At 35.2% G+C, this 19125-nt stretch overlaps 1 protein-coding gene across 2 annotated transcripts in view; it reads right to left on the bottom strand.

Annotated features, from left to right (window-relative positions):
- rush (pleckstrin homology and FYVE domain containing family member rush hour) overlaps nucleotides 1-15405 on the bottom strand; it is a 49440-nt gene extending 34035 nt beyond the window's left edge. For both annotated transcript variants that reach the window (XM_089100695.1, XM_089100694.1), the window contains exon 1: nucleotides 15225-15405. In XM_089100695.1, coding sequence (XP_088956821.1) covers nucleotides 15225-15240 — 16 coding nt within the window. In that variant the 5' untranslated portion in view covers nucleotides 15241-15405. The remainder of the gene's footprint in view (nucleotides 1-15224) is intronic.
- Nucleotides 15406-19125: the final 3720 nt, after the last annotated feature.

Raw genomic sequence — 19125 nt, 5'->3', positions numbered from 1 at the left:
TTCAGAATCCTCCGGAGGCAATTGTTCTAGTTTATCTAATTTGTTTGCCTAATAATATCTCATATTAATTGCCTAGTTTATCTAATTATGGTGAAATCCTTTGAATGAGCATCAGCGCAAAAGTACTCTCTGTCCTTTTAATGATGTTGCAATTACCTTAGATCTTAAATCCTCATGCGCCACCAGGGGCGCTTAGGGTATCAGTGAATGTTCGCCAATCGGGTCTGAGATGAGCTGCTGCATAGACATCTTCCCAATCTGGCTGGAGAGTGACATTCAGGCAGCATAGGTCACTGTTGTAAGTTCACCTCAATGTGTTTCAAGATACTCCTTGCTTCCGGCTTCCAACTGGCTGCCACTCAAGTGTAGACTTCAGGATTTGAATGGTTTTCCATTCTTAAAACATGTCCAAGATCTACAGGATCTGATGGCGTTGGTTATTAGTGGATGATTGGTGATTCCCCAAATGTTATCATTTGAGACCCTTTCCAACCAATGAATATTCAGAATCCTCTGGAGGCAATTGTTCTAGTTTATCTAATTATGTTTGCCTAATAATATCTAATATTAATTGCCTAGTTTCTAACTATGGTGAAATCCTTTGAATAAGCATCAGGGCAAAAGTACTCCCTGTCCTTTTAATGATGTTGCAATTACCTTAGATCTTAAATCCTCATGTGCCGCCAGGGGCACTTAGGGTATCAGTGAATGTTCGCCAATCGGGTCTGAGATGAGCTGCTGCATTGACATCTTCCCAATCTGGTTGGAGAGTGGCATTCAGGCAGCATAAGTCACTATTGTAGGTTCGCCTCAATGTGTTTCAAGGTATTCCTTGTTTCCTGCTTCCAACTGGCTGCCACTCAAGTGTAGACTTTGGGATTTGAATAGTTTTCCATTCTTAAAACATGTCCAAGATCTACAGGATTTGATGGCGTTGGTTATTAGTGGGTGATTGGTGATTCTCCAAATTTTATCATTTGAGACCCTTTCCAACCAATGTATATTCAGAATCCTCTGGAGGCAATTGTTCTCAAAAGCAGGAATTTTCTTCTCATGTTGAATGTTTAAGTGTCAAGTGATGCTTCAATAGCTGTCTTTTATTGTCCAATAAGTTAAAGGTTGTTGAATAACGTAAGCTGATCCAGCAGTTGCAGACCAATTATGGACTTTCATTATTTGGTGACACCAATGACCTTAAAATAGATTAGACTTGCTCTTCTCTTAATGTTGAGTAGATAGTTAAAATAATAACAACATACAGAAACACCTCCTAGGGGTAATTCTATCAATAAAAATCGTTTTCCACTCCCCCCCCCCCCCCTCCTCAGTGTTGCCTTTAAATGGTGGGTATCATTTCCCCCTTTTTATCTCCCTTTCCAAACTTTAAGAATTTTTTTTTCAATCAAGTATGGCTATTACTGCCCTCTCAAGAATTCTGGCTTTCTCTCTTTTTATACATGGTTGGAGACCAAAAATTGGTCTGACATCAAAACATTGTTAAAGCTTTCTTAAAAATTTGCTAATTTCCACAAAGAGCAAAATGATAAAACGCTAATATGGAATAGATTAAAGCTTTTCAGAAATGGCAAGCTGTCTGAAGCAAACAATAAGAAAAAACATAAGTCATTCAATGAAAACTCAGGCACTTCTCAATTATTAGCCTAAGAGTGAAAATTTGATCAACACTTCCTCTACACTGTTCTTTTCTTAAAACTTTGTCTATGGCATCTCTCAGTCTAAAAAGTATCATATTACTAAGTAATTTACTACCTACAGAGACCAGACTAATGCCTCGATAAATACCACACTCACTTTTATCACCTTTCTTATAAAGTGGCTTAATTAAGGTTTTCCTAAAATCATTAGGTACTTCCCCTTTTTCAAAAATCATATTCATAATCTTCAGTAGCTTATTTCTAACCTCAGAGCCACCCTATTTAAGAAACTCATTTACCCCCCTATTCAGCACCTGGAGCCTTATTATTTTTTAATCCTTTTAGTACTGTCGCTAATTCCTCCTCTCAAAATAAATCTTCCTTCACATCCAAGGTATCACTAACTTTTTCATTTTCCTCTATATCTTTTCCTGCAACTCTATCTCAGTTAAACAAATTCTCAAAATGTTCGGCCCATCTCTCTTCACTTTTTTCCTTATCTCTAATTGCGGCACCGTTCCTATCTTTTACTTGGGCAAGTCCGGATTAACTGCTCCCTCTCAATTTATTAACATGTCAGTACAGTATTTTACTATTATGCAGTCTAGCTGCATTTTCCAGATCCTCGGCAATTTTATCCATGTTCTCCACTTCACACCTCCTTAGTTCATATCTTAATGCTTTCTCCACTGTCTTACATTCCTTTTGTTTTCATATGATCTATCACTCAGATAATCCTTGTACAAGTCCTTTCTCCTTTCTATTAAACATAAAGCTTTTTCACTAATATTCTTAGCAGCAGTTCTTGCTTTCTTCCCTAAGACACCTTCAGCAACTTCACAAATTATTTTCTAAAATTATTCCAACCATCTTCCACATTATCAAATTCTAAACTCTCAAGTTTAGTATCCAACTGTTCCCGGAAAGTTTATCTCAAATTCTCATCCTGGAGTCTACCAACATCATAACTTCCCAGGAGGTAGTTACCCTTCCAAAATTTCAGCTTTAAATTATCCCTAGATACTACTAGATGGTGATCTTTACTTTTAACATCAATAACAGCACTCCTATATACCCTGGTATCTTGTATTGATCCTGCCAGTTTTCAGTTTACTATAACATAATTAATAAGGTTTGCTGTCTTACTATCATGTGAATACCATGGTAACTTATGACCCAATTTATGACCAAACACCATATTGGTTATAAATAGATTGTTATACCTACAAAATTGCAAAAGTCTGTATCCATTACTTTTTTCTTTTCCTACACCAAATTTACCTAGACTAGGATACCATCTATTCCTATTTCTACCAACCTTTGGTTTTTCAGAACTGCATGAAAAAGTCCTTGCTGATTTGTTTATGACAAAGCTCTTCCTCTTACTCATTAAAAGCAGTTCTTGAACTTCAAACCTATTTTGACTTCCCATTAACTTGTTCATCTTGCTGACTCCATTTAAAAAATTCTGAAATAGCCTAATTCTTTGCTAAATTTGATTTCCATTGATCTCCAAAAAGAATTTGACCTTGTCAATCACAATGTATTGCTTGAAAATGTGTCACTGAATTCAGCATTGACTTTCTCCCTATGAAACGCTTTGCCCCTTTCTTATCAAATCGATCATATGCAGTCAAATATCTAAATCATTATTCCAAGAGCCTTACTGTTCACCATGGAGCACCCTAACGCACACTGCTAGGCCCTACTTTTCAAATTATGATTAGTTGCCCCATATAAACTCTATCAAATACTGATTCCATGTCTAAAAATATTACATGAACTGCATATCCTTTTTTGAAGCTTTGTTTTATCAGATGCTTCAGTTTAACTAGGGCATCTGTGGTGCTCCTTCCAGGGAGAAAGCCAAGCTGTTCAATTTGTATGTGTTCTGATAATGGGGTTAAAATTATTTGTTTTATTACCCTCTCAATTTGTTTTGCAACACAAGAGGTGAGTGATATGGGGTGGTACAAATCAACCAGCTTAGGGTCTTTTCCTGCCTTGAGAAGTGGGAGCACTGTTGCCTTATTCCACTCAGATGGTATTGATGACAAAATGACAAATCTGTTGAATAACTCTGTCAGTAGCTTAACAAATTTTTCAACATCAAATTGTGAATTCCATCAGGGCCAGTTGCACCAGGCTGGAGCTTTGAAATGGCGTCTTTAACTTCCTGAAAACTGAAATGGGAATAGTACCATTTTTGAGACTGAGTTGATGGGCTGTGTACTGTAATGGTATATCTAGATTCAGAAACTTTTCTAAGAAGAGATTAAGTTTCCCATTGGTTGAAGATACTGTAGTCCTTCCCATCTGTATTTCTTTGAGGGATGGGTTTTCTTCTTTTATTACCTGAAAAGAAAACCTGGAAATTTTTCCATAGCTCTTGAACAGGAGTGTTGTGGCCAAATTTGTCTTCAATGAGCCTTCTCTGTCCATCTTGTGTCTCAGTCTTTAGTGTATTTTTGAATTCTGCTCTCTTTTGCTTCAAAACTATTTTATTCTCTATTGAGGGTATCTAGACTAGAGAGATTTTTTTTCCTTTTTCTTCTCTAGGTAGGCTTTCTGGCATTTACTGTTCCATCCAGGAGTAGAATTTTGTCTCTTGGGATGAGGTTGTTTGTAACCAAATATTCTCTCTGAGGAAGCTATGATTGCAGAAATAATTTTGTTAAATAATGATTCCACTGACTCATCACTTGTCTTAATTTCTGGAGCCTTTTGGTCTAAGTTGTGTTTCCAGAAGCTCCAGTTTGTCTTGGAATTCCAGAATTTTTGAAAGCTGAAATGGGAAAAGGGAATCGTACCATTTTTGAGACTGAGTTGATGGGCTGTGTACTGTAATGGTATATCTAGATTTAGAAACTTTTCTACGAAGAGATTAAGTTTCCCATTGGTTGAAGATTCTGTAGTCCTTCCCATCTGTATTTCATCAGGGATGGGTTTTCTCCTTTTTTTTTACCTGAAAAAAAAACCTGGAAATTTTTCCATAGCTCTTGAACAGGAGTGTTGTGGCCAAATTTGTCTTCAATGAGCCTTCTCTGTCCATCTTGTGTCTCAGTCTTTAGTGTATTTTTGAATTCTGCTCTCTTTTGCTTCAAAACTATTTTATTCTCTATTGAGGGTATCTAGACTAGAGAGATTTTTTTTGCTTTTTACTTCTCTAGGTAGGCTTTCTAGCATTTACTGTTCCATCCAGGAGTAGAATTTTGTCTCTTGGGATGAGGTTGTTTGTAACCAAATATTCTTTCTGAAGAAGCTATGATAGCTGAAATAATCTTATTAAATAACCATTCCACTGACTCATCACTTGTCTTAATTTCTGGAGCCTTTTGGTCTAAGTTGTGTTTCCAGAAGCTCCAGTTTGTCTTGGAATTCCAGAATTTTGAAAGTTGAAATGGGAAAAGGGAACCGTACCATTTTTGAGACCGAGTTGGTGGGGTGTATAGTGGAACTGTGTATCTACATTAAGAAACTTTTCTACGAAGAGATTAAGTTTCCCATTGGTTGAAGATTCTGTAGTCATTCCCATCTGTATTTCTGCAGGGATGGGTTTTCTCCTTTTTTACCTGAAAAAAACCTGGAAATTTTTCCATAGCTCTTGAACAGGAGTGTTGTGGCCAAATTTGTCTTCAATGAGCCTTCTCTGTCCATCTTGTGTCTCAGTCTTTAGTGTATTTTTGAATTCTGCTCTCTTTTGCTTGAAAACTATTTTATTCTCTATTAAGGGGTATCTAGAGAGATCTTTTTTTCTAATTACTTCTCTAGGTAGGCTTTCTAGCATTTACTGTTCCATCCAGGAGTAGAATTTTGTCTCTTGGGATGAGGTTGTTTGTAACCAAATATTCTTTCTGAAGAAGCTATGATAGCTGAAATAATCTTATTAAATAATGATTCCACTGACTCATCACTTGTCTTAATTTCTGGAGCCTTTTGGTCTAAGTTGTGTTTCCAGAAGCTCCAGTTTGTCTTGGAATTTCCAGAATTTCACTGGTTGGTTAATCTCTAGTGTCAATGACAGAACCTCGTGGTCAGAGTCAAAGTCACAGGGTTTCTGGATTTCTGCACTATTTACCATATCTGAGGTGAAAGTAAGGTCAATGGTTGAGTACATGCCTGTCTGTGGGTTCAGCTGTGTATTTAGGTCTTTGGGGGTGACAAGGGACAACTTATTTTTGGGTTCCAGGATGTAATTGGTTAGAGAGGTTGCAATTGAATCTTCTGGTGATACAGTGTCCCACATTCTATTCTGTAGGTTAAAGTCATCACTAATTATTTTCACAGGGCCACATGCATTCACAATCAGTTGAATTGTTTCAGGGAGAATAACAGTTAGCAATACTAATCCACTTATCACTTCCAAGTAGTTTTATGTCAATTATACCAACCTCCATTTCCCCTTGTGGACTGGGGTCATTAATTCAAGTTGGCATTGGAAGCATGGTCAAAAAAATTTCTTCTTTTTCCATTGGTATCATTGTCCAATTTGGCAGTGTTGCCACTACTGCTTGAACATTAACAAGTTATGAAGGAGGCAGATCAGCCATTGAAATACAAAAGGCATATATCAATCCTACTAAAATCAGGCACACCCAACCAATTGGTTTAATCAGAATGTGCATATCCTCTTTTGTTCTTGAGATATTTCCAATGTAAAATCCACTCAAAATGCATCATACCAAATTTCAACTGGTTTTGCAGACCAAAAAGCATAAAGTGCACAACTCTTCCACAGTTATGAATATAATCCCCCTGAACTCTTTTGTGACAAATGGGACATCATAGTCCCGTTATGTCAAAACCCTTTAGGCACTTCTAAATTCATTGCTACAGTGATAAAACCTGTTCGATTGTGTTCTGCTTTTTCTAGCCATTTGATTGATGGGTATCAAGTCAAGGTAGCACTCAGTTGGAGTGATTTAGCTGACAGCAAAGTTTGGCTGTTTATTTTTTTTTTTCAAAGAAGGTAAGAAGTCAGGTTTTTTTTTATTTGTGATAACAGGTTACATCCTAGTAAGATCAAAGCAAAGTTGATGTGTAATAAAACATTTTAGTTTATAAAAAATCTGATAAAGCTCTTTGGATGCCTGCTTTGCTGGATTTTATTTTTGGGACTTTGCAGTACCAGTGGCCAAGGCCCTTGGATGGTGGCAACTGTAAAGCCCTACTGGTCAAAGTTGATAAAATGACACTTTCGAAAATGCTCAATGATAAGCAATTTCTATAGCAGCAGTAATTTTGAATTTTTTTCTAGTTAATTCTAATTTCCTATGGCTTTTTGGTTAGCTGACCTTGCTCATCACACATTTGGATAAATCTGTTAATGGGGTACCACCAACTTACAAGCATGAGAGATTACTGGACTACTGATCCTGACTTGGGTGTCCCTTTTGTATTGTCAAGGATGTCAAGAAACAGATTTGAAGAGATTAAAAGAAACTGGTATGTCAGAGACAACCTGACAATCACAGCTGGCAAGAAAGACAGACTTTTCAAGCTGCAATCAATGACTCTAAACTTCTGCTTCAAGCAGTTAGTGAAGCCTGGAACTTAGCTGAGTGTTGACAAGTCCATCGTTCTCTTCAGATGGCATTCCATGCCAAAAGCAATATAGCCCAATGAAGCTGATAAAAAGAGGTTACAAGCTTTAGAGCTTGGCCTGCATGAGCAGTCGTGTCTACATGACTTTTTTCCATTTGTCTCCCTTCTTGAGCAACTCAGAGAAGATGGTATCTTGGCATGTTGACCTTTTTGCTCAAATAGGATGGGGCTACCTATCCTTGCACCTGACAGAACTTTAGATAGATCAAGCTATGATCAAAAACATTGAGGATCAATTGTTGTCTATAAAAGGATGGATTCTAAGACTGTTCTGCTTGTCTTCAATAACCATGGTACAGAGGTAGCCTCTGTAAAGAGAAAGAATCATGATGGGTCTATCTCTGTTACCACAGCCCCTTAAGTAGCAAAATATTATAATGACTATAAGAGGGGTGTAGGCCTTTCTGACCAGAAAAGGGCAGCCTATGGAAAAGATAGAAAGCTGTTGAAATAGTGGCACTGGCTTTTTTTGGGGTTTAGTTGATTTGATGCTCTGCAATATCCATGTTTTGACACCCTCTGGTATCCTGAAGAAAAATTACACTGCTTGAGTTTTGACAAAGGGTTTTGAGAGGACTCATGTCTCAGTCAAAGAGAAAAATGGAAGCACTTTTCAGCTGGCTATTGCAATTGACAAAAAAAAAGACAAGGAAGTTGTGGTGCCTTTGTTCCAGAGAATCTCTGTCTTAGAGGTCTGGACAAGCACTGGCCTTGCTTTGTTTCTCAATGCTCAAGATGAGAAACGTGTTCTCTAAAGCAAACTGAGTCAAGACCATTCTTGATTTGCTCCAAATGTGGTGTAACCTTGAGCATCAATAAATGAAAGAATTGTTTTGCTGAGCATCATCAATGACAGAGTTGTAATTAACATTTTTTATTGAAGTTTCTATTCTGAGTAAATAATATTTTCTTTTAGAAAACAGTGACTTGCTCAGTGGGACTTCTTGGTCCCTTCAGCTAGCCTTTGATCAGGTTGCTTGGCCCAGAGGAACCATGGAGCCCTGCTATGAACAGATTTTTTCCTACTCATTTTAGAAGGTTTTTAGCAGCATGTCTTTCTGGTCAGGAATTTTATATTTTTTGTCAAATTTGTTTTGCTTCTCCTGAACATTTTGGAAAGTCACTTAATGCCTTTTTTATTTCCATAGCCAAGATGTTTGAGAATTATTTTCAAGTGTTTATTCTGTAACTGATACAAAATGAATATTTGTAGAACTCTTCAATAAATCCAACTCTGATTCAAACTGATTGAGAGAGGCTTTTGTTCCTCTATAGATTTTCGTCCCCTTTCTCATACCCTCCCTTACCCTGATTGTCCTCTATATAGCTCTAATAATACATTTTTCTGTTAACTTAATCTTGTGATCTCACAGGTTCTTTGTAAAAATGGATTTCCTGTATTCTATATCAGGTAATATCTAGTTTCAGCTATGATTGATTATAATGTTAGAAAGAAAGGTAAAATTCTGGTTTAAGGCTTCTTGTCATGTGGGAAAATAGTTGAGTTAGGTGAAAAGTTTCTGGAATGAATCTAGTTTGTAAAATATACCTGTGAAGGTATTGTCAATGTACTGAGTTTACCCTTTTCTTATTTCTAAGGCTCATAAGATTGAACACATGACAAGTCTATACCTAGCTAAGATTCAACAAAAATGTCTTTCTTTCATTTTGAGTTTTCTTCCTCTTTTTAATTAGTTTTAGTTTTTGAGAATTTAATACCTCTAATTTCAGTAGAATTTTTAACTATGGCTTTTCTCTAATTTTAAGACATAGTTTTGCAGATCCTGAAGACCTGATAAATTGGAATTGAGCAAACAGATGAGAATCACAACATTTTTCTTGTGCCTCATTTGACCAGAAGATTCATTGGTACTTTCCCATTATATGGGCCTTTCTAAAAAGTCAAGTTTGGTTAATACTAATGAAATAAAATTGGATGAATATATAATAGTTTATAAACAAATTGGGCTATATATTTGCACACTAGGGGGGGGGGGGGGGTAAAGCATTGCATATATTAAATATGTAACCTAACCTAACCTAGTTGTCTCCCCCCCCCCCTAAACCCCCAAAACAACAGTTTAAATATTGTATACACAACAAAAACCATGCTGTGCATTCCATTACTCTATAGTGGTGCCTTGAATTAACCCATCAATACAGGTTTTTTGTGAATGATTTCCTTGTAAAGGCCCATATAATGGGAAAGTACTGATTTATTTTGCAAGAAGTCACTTTTATAACACATATGTTATAAAAGGTTGACAGGCTACTCTTTGTAGGGAGAAGCAGTGGATGTAGGTGCTTCAAAGTACCTTCCCAGCAGATCATTAATGCTCTGGATATATTCCTGAGTTTTTACCTATCCTGACTAGGCTAGGTCTACTTTCCAAGATAGGCTAGCAAAAAGCCTCTAATCTATAATTTTACCAATTTTAACAAGGAACAAAACATGATAATCTGATTGCTATAGCCTAAAAGAAACTTCCTATAGCTCATATTACTTTATAAAATAACAGTTTCATTAGCCTAATTTAGTTAAGGCTTTTTCTTTTAGTTTTTTTTATATATTCCTAGAGATAAGATAATATTTATTTTCCAAAGGCTATCACAAGCTCTAATAGAGCCAAATTTGCTTCATATGTCCAAAAGAAATAGACAAAGCAAAACAAAGAAAAAAATAATACAACAAGAAAAGAAAAACCAATCAAGCATAAAAGTGTTTGATAAGAATTTAACAAATGGCTAGAATAGAAACAGAAAAATAGAAGAAGAAGGGGTGGGGGATAAAAGAAAATCACAGTCAAGAAGAAAACATTGCCAAAATTGTGTTCAAGGTCAAATACATAAAATAAAAAAAAACACTTAAAATCAAGCCAAATTAGTTGTCAAAAGAAATATTTACAATTAAAGAAAGGAATACAATTAAAGAAAGGAATACAAATAAAGGAAAAACAAAATAAATTAAAGGTAAGTAAAGAAATTTAATATAAATAATTATCAACAAAAGGGGAAATGAAAGTAACAAAAATAAAGAGAAAAAAAAATGACACTTTATTATTTTGAACATACACAATAACTGAAATAAGAGACGAAGGAGTTAAATTTGGTACAGAGCATATTTCAGTGATTATTTAGGTGCACCAAAATTAAGGGGATAAAACTTTTCTGGAACCTCTCAGTAACAGCATGGATAGGTGAATATGTTGGAATTGCCAAGGAAGCTAAGCGGGGGAGACGGGGTCTAATGGGGCCATGTAAACCAGGAAAGATGTCCTCAGTACAAGGATTAGATATTGTGGATTTAGCAAAACACAAACAAATTTGTACTCTCCTTTCTTTTAACGTGGTAATACCTGCGGATTTAAGGAGGACGGAGTATGGAATTTTGCTCTCTTTGTAGATGATCCTGAGCGAGCGCTTTTGAACCGAATCAATTTTGTCACTGAGTTCGCTTGAAAGATGCGAATGTCAGACCGGACATGCATCTTCTAATAGCAGCATGATAAATGATAAATAAACAGCGAGGGATTGCATCTGGAGACAATTAATTCTGCTTAAAATTTTTAACGTGTGCTATAACACTTTTTCATGTTTGATAATATAAGAAACACATATATTAACACTGAGAGTATATGAAATCCTGACATCAAGGAGTTTAACATGATTCACAAGCACTTCGGGTGGGATAGGGTCAACGAAAGCGGAAGTGGATTTCAAAAAATTTATTGTCATTATATTTGATTTGGTGGAATTTACTTTCATATTTAGGTTCTTAGCTTCATCCGAAATGTGGATTAGGATTAAGAGGGGGTCACTTTTAGTATTCCTGTGACATACTTCAAGGATTGACAAGTCATCCACGTATTTCCAACATTGGGGAAAATCCCTACCAATATTGTTAATCATGACTAGAAATAAAAGTGGTCCCAATAAGGTTCTTTGGGGAATTCCACAATATATAGGGAGGGGGTTAGAGAAAATATTTTTGTATTTAACAATTTGAGATCTATTCAAAAGAAACAATATAACAATATTTACTAACAGAGGATCAAGTTCAAAGTTAACCAGTAGTGAACAAATTAAGATGGTCTGGTCAACCAGGTCAAAAGCTTTTTGGAAATCAACTAAGACAAGGTTCAGCCAAACATTAGGTTTATCAAGGTTACTTACAATGGTATGCATTAAGTGCACAAGGTAATGGGTGGTGGAAGTTTTCCTTAAGTTACCAAACTGCCGGGTTTCAATAGACAGACAAATTATATCCCTAAGCCAGTCACAGAGGAAACTTTCATAAAGTTTGGAAAAAACTGAAGTGAGTATAATGGGGCAAATGTTGGCAAAAGTCAGACTGGTGCATATTTTTGGGACAGGTGTTATAAAACCTTTTTACCAGCAACTTGGGAATTTACCAAATTTTGTGATGTGGTTGAAAATATTTGATAAAGGGTCAGCAATTTTGTCTAAAAAGGCTTTAATTAGGTCAACTGGGACGTCCAGGGGACAAATACTTGATTTTCTAAGCTTTAGAATTTTATTTATAATATCAGAGGGAGAAAAGAGCTATACCTGGGACCACCAGGTGGGGGGTGTGGATTATCATAAAAGCAAGCATGATATTGTGAAAGAGCACAGCCTAGAATAAGGAATCTAATGGTATCCTATGCTACTAGCCTATGTTTATTTTATAGGCTAATGTTTCTTTTAGAAGTATTAAGCTATTAAATATTTGGTAAAATTCTACTTTAGCTAATTTTTGCTCTCTTGGAAATGGGTTGGGTTAGGAAAATGAAACTTTCAGGAATAGGTCTACAGGCTAAAGTATGTCCCAGGAAACTATTTTGAAGTACCTACCTCTGCTCCCTCTCCCTCTAAAGGGTCCTGAAATTTACCTACATGACAGATCTATATGTATTGAAATTTTGGTATTTTTTTTGTTATTCATATTATGGACTTATGAATAAAGTAAACATACCACTTGATGCCTTTTTTATGCTCTTTCTAAATATAATAATTATTTTTGTCATAAATGAATTTTACCCCCACCCCTATATACCAATTCAGGGTATATGTTTGCACATTAGGTGGGGTGGGGGTAAATTTTATTTCTAATGTAAATGAGAGGTAAGTTTAAACTTTCACCCCACCCCCCTAATCACAGTTTCTAGAATTATCCAGTAAGTTTATCACAGATCATTTCTGATCTTCATTCTTGGTGCAAACAAAAAGCTCCTCCCACTTATTCATGGATTAGCGGGTTAGTCTGTATGCATCAATCAATGAGAAATGGTTTGAAATTGTATCATTCATAATTGTGAAAGCAGAAAAAAACTTGGTGAGCCAGCCAAGTGGTTTGCAAGTGTCCCATCTCACAGGTATGACTTAATTTATATAAAAATTATGACTTAATCTATTATTTACAAACAGTGGACTCAACTGATTGGCCTATGTAGGATTTTATAAAAAAGGGGGCAGGGGGTTGATGAAATTTGTGAAAATAAGGAATTTTTTTTCTTCTAATAACTGGTGGAATAGGTGTGATGGTTTCAGGGGCGGATCCAGGATTTTTTTGGGGGGGGGGGATAGGTTGATCCAATAAACTTACATTAGGAGCAAGTTTAATTAATGCAAACTTGTTTTAATTAGGTAAATTACGCTACTTTAGACTACTATAGGGGGGAACCCCTTGCCCCCCCCCCGCTGGATCTGCCCCTGGTTTGGTTATCATTTTTTTGACGTTGTGATGGTTATTTTCTAGATAAGACTACTTTTGTTTTCAATCAATATTTTTGTATGAAATCGGCAGACCTTTCCTGAACTTTAAACAATAAACACCTCTGTTTGAAAATCTTTGCACTTTGTGTATTTAGATAGCAATAAGGGTTCCTGATTGAGACCAATTTTAGGACTTGGGTTCTGATTATTGGTTGCCGTTGTAAAAGTTGCCACAATAGCCCTATCCAAGAAAACGCCAAACTTCTGTTAATAAGTGTTTTTAATAAAATTATAAGGGAATTTTCAGAAAATTGTAGGATATCACACATTTTAGTAGCAGATCCAAAATTTTGCAGGGCTTTATGCTGGGAAAGCTCCTATTATAGAATATTCTTCCACTTTGTATATATACAAAGTTTGTATATATACAGTTTATATATATATATATATATATATATATATATATATATATATATATATATATATATATATATATATATATATATATATATATATATATATATGTATATGTATATATATATATATATATATATATATATAACTAATTTTATAATATATATATAACTAATTTATATATATATATATATATATATATATATATATATATATATATATATATATATATATGTATATGTATATATATATATATGTATATGTGTATATATATATATATATATATATATATATATATATATATATATATATATATATATATATATATATATATACATATATATATATATATATATATATATATATATATATATATATATATATATATATATATATATATATATATATATATATATATATATATATATATATATATATATATATATATATATATATATATATATATATATATATATATATATATATATATATATATATATATATATATATATATATATATATATATATATTGGCGCATACAAACAGCTCCTCTTATTTGATCTGCCATCAGCAGTCCAATTACCCTGGAACATGTATTTTGGCAGAAACTTTCTCAAAATGCCTTTGAAACCAACTTGAGACTTCAAAACCTAATTTTAATTCCTAAAAACATCTAATAATTACATTGCGCTACTAATTACTGATTTTCATTTCCAACAAAAATGATTATTATATTTGGCAAGAGCATAAAAAAGGCATCAAGTGGTAGGCCTATGTTAACTTTATTTGTAAGTCAATAATATGAATAACACAAAATTTTGACTAAACAACATTTTATCTTAACTTTCAGTTATCAGTTTCTTTTTCTCTGGTTTTAGTTCTGAGAATATAATTCCTGTTATTTGAGTAGAATTTTAAGCCATATCAATGTTTTTTTTTCAAAATTTACGAAATGTATTTGATATCTTTATAACCTTATAAATTAGGATTGAGCAAAGTTGTGAAGCTGGAAACAACTTTGTTGTACTTCATTTAAGCAGAAGATCTATTGTTCAAGGTTTCACTTTTATAGCCTAGCGCACAGATTTTTAAAGATCATCAAAGATCAGGACCCTCCAGAGGGAGAAGGGATTGGAGGTAGGTACTTCAAAATAGCCTACCTTCCCAAGACATACTTAAAGCCTGTAGACCCTTCCCTGAAAGTTTTACCGGTAAATTTATACCAAATCCTATTATAGAGTTAAGACGAAAGTTAATACACCACTCGATGCCTTTTTTTTGCTGATAAAAAATATAATAAGCATTTCTATTAGAAAGGAACTTCTGTCCCCTCCCCCCTATATATGCCAAATAAGGGGTAGGTTAGTTTAGGTTGTAGAAATAGGCCCTATATACCCTGAATTGGCATATATAGGGGGGGGGGGCTGAAATTCATTTCAACAGAAATGATTACTATATTCATAATCAGCATAAAAAAAGGCATCAAGTGGTATATTCACTTTATGCATAAGTCAATAATATGATTTGGTAGAACTTTACCATTTCATTTTCCTAGCCTAACCCCTTTCTAAGATAGCCTAAAGTAGCTAAAGTAGAATTTTACCAAATATTTACTCATAATTCTGAACCTGAATTTCAATGTGCCTATTTCAGCCTGGGCTTGCAAAAGCTCAGGCTGGGTTATTTCACAACAGAGGCTACCAGCTTAGCCTTAAAGGTTTTATTAAACCTGTGTTTAAATCGTAAATTATATTTTCAGGCAGCCTAACATGTCTTTTATCAATGCCCATAATTCAGTGAGATTATAAGAAAGTAGGCTATTAGGCCTAAACCTACCAAGTCTGTCAACCATTTTGAACCACTGAAACTAGCCTGGTCAAGTTATCAAGTCCGTTAATGCGCTAATAAAATCGTTGTATCACACTTGTCTGATAATAAATATTATTCATCAACAAAACAAGTGCACTATCAATCCCAAAACTGTTCCTTCATGTGAATAGCATTTTGAATAGTTGTAGTAAATAAACTTCACTTATTTCTTCTTGACTGAGAGCCAAAAACGTAAGATACAAGTTTTGTTTTACTAGACCCCGATTTTGCGGCGATTTATCGGCGGCATGCCGCTGATCAATGTTGGGTCAAGTACTCCAAAAAAGTATTTAAGTGTAAGTACCAAGTACTCAACCAAAATCATAATTAAGTATCAGCAATCAGTACCGAAAGTAACTTGTACTTAAGTACTGAAATGCATGGCTTGAAGGCTTTTATTTTGCATGGTACAGAATATGGTTAGGTCATCAGAAGTGGAACGGACATTAGTTGTTCTATTATTTCCAGTAGAGAATTGAAAATGAGCTCCATTCTAGTAAAACCAGGGCCGTGTCCAGGGAGGTTACCAGTTATGTATCCCCTTCCCCCCAAAATTCTTCTCCAACTTGCAAATTCGTCTAAAATATGTCCTAATCTCACTCGATCCTGTTAGAAAAGGTTCATAGGATTGTATTTTTTGGGTAGCCCCCCCCCCCGAACAAAAATTTTTCGGTAAAACCCCTCCCGAAAAAGAGTCTTGGATACGGCCCTGAGTGCCACCTACAACAACTCAGCTTCAACCATATTAAGACTCTTATAGCAAACAAAACCAAAAAATTGGCTTCTTATTCCTCATATAATATAAACTGTCTAAAAATTATACCAGTATAGACCTTCACATCAGCTTCATTGGGTGAACATGACAGGTGACGTAACAAGCATGGCGTATCTAATTGTTATGTCAAATAGGCTTTTCAACTTTTTCAGATTTTTTTTTCTTATGTAGCCCGTCTGAAAGTTGCTTTAAGCATTGTTCACATTAGTGTGACAAGAGGAATAAGAAAATAAAGCTTGGTTACTATTTTCTCGCATGCATCACCAATCAGAATGCTTAATTGATGGTGTCAACGCATCAAGAAAGACATAGAAGTGAAAATGAACAAAATATTAGTTTTACGTGACTGTTTTATTATATTCGGAAGTAGTGAGGTTAAATTGCTTATCGCACCAATGTGAACAATACATTACATTCACTTAAAAAACTAAAGTTCAGTTTTCATTGGCAGATTCTGGCACCATATTCCGGAATCTGGACCAATTAAGACTGGTCATTTTTTGACAGACTAACAGATCCAATAACAGATTACTGGTCTTCATTGGTCCAGATTCCGGAATCTGGTGCCAGAATCTGTCAATGAAGACTGAACTTAAACAGTGAAAACCTCGTCTAAAGAGTTGCCATAGCACTATGATCAATAGGAGAGTTTAATATCCCACTACTTCGAAAAAAGATGTCTGAAGAAAACTCCTTATTTTAATGAAGTGTCATGACATCTTGGTTTACTTTTAGTAGTAGAAGCTTCTCAAACCTAACATCTTCTAAGCGGTTTCTTTTTGCAGTCAATACATCTCTTGCAGTGGAAAATAGGTGTTCGAGAAGTGCAGAAGATAGGAGAGGGGTATAAAATTTCTTAAACAATTTTCCAACTTTCAGGTAGTCTTTCAGAGAATCGAGGGTCCTCCTGTTGTCTTGAAGAATTTTGAAGAATTCAGCTTTGAGACTAGTATCTAAATTTACTTGTTGATCACTGACAGCCTCATCATCTTCCATAAACGAAAATAACTCATTAGTATCATTTGTACCAAACTTCTCAGCACCTTCAGCGAGCTTATCACTGGAGACAAGCATGGCCACGTTTTTCATTTCTAAGTTCACTATGTCTTTTTTTTTTTTTTTTGCCCTTGCAAGGCTGATTCGACCATCCTAATTTGAAACTCGGGTGAGAGCAAGTAGCTATAACTAGTTCATTGAAGGTTTTCTCTTCCAATTTTATTGAGAAAACATGCGAGAAGCGCTCAAGTAAACCACCTTAAATGGCCTTTACTAATGGCAAAGCATGCTTGAGAATACGAATATTCTGAATTCCTTTTAGTTTAGTCTCCAAACCAGTAAATATTGGCAAAACAGCACCAAGATAGCAATTTTTTCACCTTGCAAAAAAATCTAAGGCTTGGCACAATGGATCTGTAACAAGCACATACTTCTTAAGCAGATCCTTCCCCACTGGCTTCAACTTTGGAAGTTTCATTTTATCACAGGCACTGGATGACTTTTTCGCGTCAGATATTTCTACAACACGCGTTGGTGCATCATGGAGAGAGTTCCAGCGTTTAGCATTTGCTACGACTGGGTGCCTTCCACTGATTTCTAAAAACTTGTCGGCAGCTTTTGTGCTATGATTTGTCGCATTCCATATGCTTTGGCATTTGGACATGGTAAATTGATAAAGTCTTTGAAATGAAACAGTGCTCGCTCACTATTTTTTTAATGCAACCAGGTTCAGTGTATGACTGCAACACCTCAAATGCTCTGGGAGATAAAAATTTTCACTATCGATGTCATCTTTGCTGTTGTCGAGAATGGGACCAACGGATTTATGGCAACAGTGTCTCCATCACAGTCAAACCCATCATCAAAATTTTCCGAAACACTAAAAATTGGCAGTTCACTCTCTTTCTCTGTCACTGATGGAGCAGCATACACCCTTAAAGCTTTAACAAAATTGCTGCCATTATCCGTGAATGTTTTGACTGGCATAGGCTAAAGTCTTCATTGATTGAGTTTAGATGGGATGCAAAAGCAGAAAAATAATGGGTTCCAATAAAACGTCTGCACGCAATTGCAGCGAACTTCCTTACATAATCAGAGTCACGCCAATGGGCCGTATCACCTATGTAGCTTTCATGATTTTTGCTCCAAATGTCAGCAGTGGTGCAAAGATCAGTCAGTTTCACGAAATAGTTCAGTCAAGCATCTTTTCATTGTTATATACTTTGATTCAACACACGAATACAGCACTTTTCGTGTCTTTACGGTTGCATATGGAGCCAATCCTTGAAACAGTTTTCTGAAGGCAGGTTTCTCAACTGTGCTTAAAGGGCAGGTAGACTCAACTACATAGTTGACTATCAAATCATAAACTTCGCTTTTACTCAGTTTCACCAGTCTCTTTTCAAAAAATTCTCAACTTTGGGTTCTTGTTCTTTCATAATTTGGAAGCTTTTGAGAGCCACTTGTATTTGGAAGAGAACACGAATCTTGCAGTACTCCCTCTTTCATGCTTCACTCATTTCCTTCATCATCCATTAAGAATATTTTTCTTTCAGAAGACTGTTTTTCAAATTCCTCCTTGTATTTGACAAATGGCTGATGCGAACGAGGGTGGACGCGCTACGAAAAAACAACAATTTTTCAAATACAAAAACGGAAGACATTGCAGATGCATTGAAATAGCATAGGTTTATGTTTGAATTTTCCGTTGATTTTGAATTGAATTTATCAAGTATTTTGGGCAATAGGTTGCATCAAGACTGGGCTGGGTAATTGTAGACAGAGAAAAGCCAAGACAGATAATCCAAGTAATTGAGAGGCAAATGTTTAAATGGCTGGGGCCCGGGTAAATGGCAGGAGTATGAATGACTCTCTTGTTGGACACATACTTGTCAGGTTAGTTTTTGGAAAGGCATGCCTGCCTAGAGCCTTGAGCCTAGAAGACCCTGTTGAGGGTATAACATGTTCGGCACGCTAGGTTGACGTGACATATAATTTGCACTTTACTGAACCAAATATAAATGTTTTTACTTTTATAACTTTAATAAATCAAATAATATTAACATTTAGATTACTGAATATCAGTATATGTATATT

Source organism: Artemia sp. Qi Xiang Cuo, chromosome 14, assembly GCF_049724085.1.
Source record: "Artemia sp. Qi Xiang Cuo chromosome 14, ASM4972408v1, whole genome shotgun sequence".
Lineage (NCBI taxonomy): Eukaryota > Metazoa > Arthropoda > Branchiopoda > Anostraca > Artemiidae > Artemia > Artemia sp. Qi Xiang Cuo.
This window is presented reverse-complemented; position numbering and strand designations above follow the sequence as displayed.